Source organism: Pseudochaenichthys georgianus, chromosome 2 (assembly GCF_902827115.2).
Source record: "Pseudochaenichthys georgianus chromosome 2, fPseGeo1.2, whole genome shotgun sequence".
Classification (NCBI taxonomy): domain Eukaryota; kingdom Metazoa; phylum Chordata; class Actinopteri; order Perciformes; family Channichthyidae; genus Pseudochaenichthys; species Pseudochaenichthys georgianus.
Window position 1 is genome coordinate 42,013 of NC_047504.1, and position 4,731 is coordinate 46,743.

The following is a 4,731-nucleotide window of genomic DNA, read 5'->3' on the forward strand; positions in this document are numbered from 1 at the left end:
AATCCAATTTTGCGCGTAAATCAATTATTTTGCAGATGGCTTTTTGTTGCACAGACGAGCGCGTGAATCAGGCTATTAATTACGTGTTTATCATTATTATGGGATGCAGGGTCTGCACTATGAGCTGCAACGTAAATATGACATAACAGGCAGTTAGGACGCTCAGTCTGCACACGACATTATGGCCGTCATCTGTTTGCATTTCCTCACATAACTAGTTTCTGCATACAAATGATACATGCACTGTTTTCCTGCTTTTTGCCCAAGGCCTTGAAGGCAGCAGATGTAAACAAACAGGAGAGCCATTGTGCAGGCCTGCAAATGACCGCGATGTTTCATTGAAATGGTAATGCACAGTTATGGGATGGTGATAACAACGCTGCTGGACATTGATTTAAGCCTATACAACTCACAGGCTCCTAAATGCTATTTTAACACGCCATTTATATTTTAGTATTTTTTAAAAAGTCTTTGTTGTGCTTTATTCTAATGGCGGTTATTATTAGCTCGCAGCTTCATCTGGGACAAAATAGTCCACCATTTCCTCCATGCAAAAAAAGAAGAAGGTGAATTCCCCTTTCAAAAATAAAATCAACTCGATAAGAATATAAATCTCCAAACACAGGATGATTGCATTTCATTCTAACAAATTTATTGTGTCTCAATCAGCTCGTACGGAACCACTACTGAAAATTAAATTACAATCAAATTATCACATCAAAATATACCCTTATTACCTAACAACGGTCAATGTCAGCTTATGATGATTTGTGCTCCTTTAGAAACGATAATACAAAATGAAACAAATAAGGGCAACAACAGAAATGTAAGAAAGAAATGAGGGGAAAACAAGAATAAAAGGGAAAGCATCTTACACAAGTTCCTGGAGGAGGAAATAAATTACCGTTTGGAATAATTCATACGTATTCCGAATAAAATATTAAAACAAGTCATTCTGATGAAAAATATAAAGTAAATAACTCAGATCAGTATCTGATCTGTGATCTATATTGCCGGCTTTACAGAGTTGTGTTTATTAAAACCTACCAAAGAATACTGCTTAGAAAGGGCAGCAATAATATATCCACAGCACTCACTCAGTCACACTTGGCAACAGATTTTTTTTCTCAATAAGTGCAGTTGAAGTCTTTTCAAATGTCTTATGCTCTATTTGTTGAAAAAACGAGGAAAAATCCACTCACGGTGTCAAAGTCCATTAAATAATAAGAAAAAGCCCCAAAAAGAGTGTGATCTTTAAGATCAGGGGACAGTCCTGGTCCTGTTTCCTCTTCTTTCTGGGCTTTTGAGGCCTCAACATGACAACAACAAAAAATCCCTAATCCTCCGCGTGTGTGTAAATGAAACCGTGCAGTCCACCTCAGAAAAACACAAATGCTGTAGATCAGGATGGAAGCGTCGTGGATGTCACTCGTGTTCATATTCTTGCAGTTTCCCCCTCTTGTTATTGTTAGAGCAGGGAAGGCGGTTCAGTCCCATTTCTAAATATACAGAATGCCTGCTCCTTTGTTTCTTCAATCAAACACAGGATAATGAGAGGGAATATTTTTTGGAGGAGGGAAGAGAGAAAAAAAAGAATAAACAATACTTGGTTTCCTCTTGGTGTGTTTTAATGCGCCAAAATTACCTGGTGGAATGAGTTTGTAGTTGTCACCCTCTGGTCGCTCGCTTCACTTGCATCTTTTAAGTAATCTACTAAAAAATGCCCCTGAAAGAAAAAAGCAGAAGGAACCTTTTAGGAAAAGACATTTCAGGGCCTGGAAGCAGGTTAGCGGTGCGGGTTCAGAGGGGTTGGGAGGGAGAAGGGAAAGGTTGCTGTTTTTTCTTTTCTTTTCTGGTGAAAAATAGACAACACATTTGCAGTCTCATTCATATTCCCTCACAATCACAGTATCAAAAGGTGCTATCCTGGCGATAGTCTGTACGTTTTTTAAATCAGTTTAATTTCATATAAAATATTCTCTATGTGTCACTGAACATTCTTTTGCAGTCCATGGAGGGGGGCGGTGTTTCTGCACTCACATTGCCGACCTGAGAGTACACATCCTCCGGCGTCTGCGCCACTCCTGGGGGCGTCATCCGTTTTTCCTTCTGTCTTCTATTGCAAAACCACACTCTAACCACCTCCTTCTCCAGCTGCAAGCTGTCCGCGAGGCCGGTGATCTCCTGGGCCGAAGGTTTGGGGCATTTCAGGAAGTGGCTCTCCAGAGCCCCCTTGACGCTCACTTCGATGGATGTGCGCTTCTTTCGCTTCCTCCCCTGCGCTGCGATCTTGTCGATGCTTGTGGGGCTGCCGGTGGTCGAGTCGGCCTCCTCTAGCCACTTGTTTAACAAAGGCTTGAGCTTGCACATGTTTTTGAAACTGAGCTGCAGAGCCTCGAATCTGCAAATGGTTGTCTGAGAGAAAACGTTGCCGTACAGGGTGCCCAACGCCAAGCCGACATCTGCTTGCGTAAAGCCCAGTTTGATCCTCCGCTGCTTGAACTGCTTGGCGAACTGCTCCAGGTCGTCCGAGGTCGGCGTGTCGTCGTCCGAGTGCTGGTCGTGGCTGTTGACGCCGCCGTGGTGCTGGTGATGCGGATGCTGATGGTGGTGATGGTGGTGGTGGCTGCCGTGGTCCAGATCTGGGGTGTCCCCCCTCACTAAGCCCGGGTGCACCAAGCTCTGGCTCCCCGGACTCAGCATACCGTTCACAGTGAACCCCCCCGGCTGGGAGTAGAGAAGCGACTGCTGCTGCTGCTGCTGTCCCCCGGATAATGAGTTAATGTGCGCCGCAGTCGTGCTGCCCCAAGCCCCGGCGTGAGTCTGGTGTGGAGCTAAGTGAGGGGGCCTGTGGTGCAGCGCGGTGCCCGTGTGCAGGTCGTCTCTGCCGGAGTTTTTCACGTCCTGCTGCTGCGGGCTGCCAGTCATCCCAACGGGGCTCGACGACCAGGGCGAGCCGGCTTCAGCTGCAGCCACTGCCGCTGCTGCGGCTGCCGCTGCGGCGTGCGGCAGGGAGGTGACCCACTGGTGGGCATGGCTCAGCATGTGTCCCCCGTTGCTCGCTGCCATTGCGCCTTGCATAAAGTCACTCTGTACCATCTTGATTGAGGGGTCTCCCCTGTAGCCCCCAGACCCCGAGGTAACCGCAGCACTGCCCTGCTGCATGCCACCACCTCCGGAGTCAGAGTGCACGATGGAGCCGGACGATAAGATGCTATTGCTGGACAGATAAGGATTGGAAGCCGCGGTGGCCATTCCGTCAACCCTTATGAATATGTTTGTGGATAACCCCCCTCCCTTTTTACAGTCGCTTCTTTCGAGCAGGCAAACTGTATCTCATGAATTATTCAAACTTTAAAAGTATGAGTAGGTTTTTGGCAATACCATCGACGCGCGTAAAAACGCAAGAAAAGCTTCAAAAAGCGATGGCAGAAAACTGGGTAAAATCCGCATGTATTTACAACATTATAGTTCAGGTGGGCATGGATATCGGCGAGTAGAATCCAAGGGTCTTCAAAAGCCCTTTGAAACCATGTGCAGTCCGCTTAGAAAGTTTTGCACTGGGATGAAAATGTGAGCATTAAAATTCAAATATAGAGGAGGAAAAAGCGTTGTCCCATACAACTTTTGGAGGTTGCAAAAAACAAACAAAAAGCCTTGCAAATTCTCCACAATGTACAAAGTCCCAGTTTATGTCCTCTTTGGATGAGAAAAACATTAGCAGAGTCCTTTTGTAATTCAGTTGCCGAGATTTCTCCCTCGCTTTATTCTTTTCTCTCTCTTCTTTTATAGCACTGTAGAGCCTCTCTTTGTTCTGTTTTGATGTATATAAACCTGCCAAACCGCAAACTCCCGATGAAGTACAATCCAACAGTGCGCGGCGCTGCTCGCGAGCCTCTTCTCTCATTCGCTTGTTCTCTCTCTCTCTCTCTCTCTCTCTCTCTCTCTCTCTCTCTCTCTCTCTCTCTCTCTCTCTCTCTCTCTCTCTCTCTCTCTCTCTCTCTCTCTCTCTCTCTCTCTCTCTCTCTCTCTCTCTCTCTCTCTCTCTGACAGGCCCTGTAGTCCCGCCCCCCTCCCCGAGCACGACGACGCACGGATGTTTACCCCGTGCGTCCCCGCTGATTGGCTACCCGGGGTGTGATTGACAGGGCTCGCCAGCCTTGCTCCGGGCGCACGGGCCCTCCTTCCGGCTGTTTCAATTGGCTGATTTTTAATTGCAGTCCAAACAAAACGGGGAACACAACTTGGTAGTAAATAGTATTAGAACACTTACAGGGGTGAAGGGGGTAAATAAAAGAGGTCGATCAAATGTGACCTCTAGTTTGTGATTAGCACAAGTCAATTCACATGATGGGCATATCTTTTTTTCTAAACAATGTTCAACTATTTAAACACATGTTTTAAAGGTTTATGCTAGATATAATTGTATTTAAATAGTTGCATTTTCTAATATCCTTGTTACAAACACACATCCAGGACTAATGCAAGAGAGTGTATCCAACATTACTATTCATAATAAGATCAATTTCTAACAATGATCTGGTAGCACCTGATTGTGTAATAGTAAGGTATCCATGCTGAGTTGAATTCCCTACGGGCCGCTGTAGAACATTCGGGAAATACTTAGAATGAATGGTATTTATCTGGTCACCTTATAGGGACATGTGGGGTGTTTAAAAGGTGAATATTTAAAGACTGTTTGGCACATTCTTTATAAATGCTATATGACAC

At 45.5% G+C, this 4,731-nt stretch overlaps 1 protein-coding gene across 1 annotated transcript; it reads right to left on the reverse strand.

Annotated features, from left to right (window-relative positions):
* Window positions 1–630: 630 nt before the first annotated feature.
* On the reverse strand, window positions 631–3,874 carry pou3f3b (POU class 3 homeobox 3b). Its single transcript, XM_034096481.2, has 2 exons — window positions 2,041–3,874; window positions 631–1,726 (listed from the first exon to the last, which is right to left on the reverse strand). The coding sequence occupies exons 1-2, from the start codon at window positions 3,253–3,255 to the stop codon at window positions 1,628–1,630; spliced, it is 1,314 nt and encodes a 437-aa protein (XP_033952372.1). The 5' UTR covers window positions 3,256–3,874; the 3' UTR covers window positions 631–1,627.
* Window positions 3,875–4,731: the final 857 nt, after the last annotated feature.

What these genes read in the sequence shown, in the direction of transcription:
- pou3f3b (XM_034096481.2), bottom strand. Translation starts at nt 3,255, where the DNA reads ATGGCCACCGCGGCTTCCAATCCTTATCTGTCCAGCAATAGCATCTTA. An exon ending in TGTACTCTCAGGTCGGCAAT is followed by an intron (nt 1,727 to 2,040) that starts GTGAGTGCAGAA and finishes TTTTTCTTTCAG; the next exon opens with GGGCATTTTTTAGTAGATTA.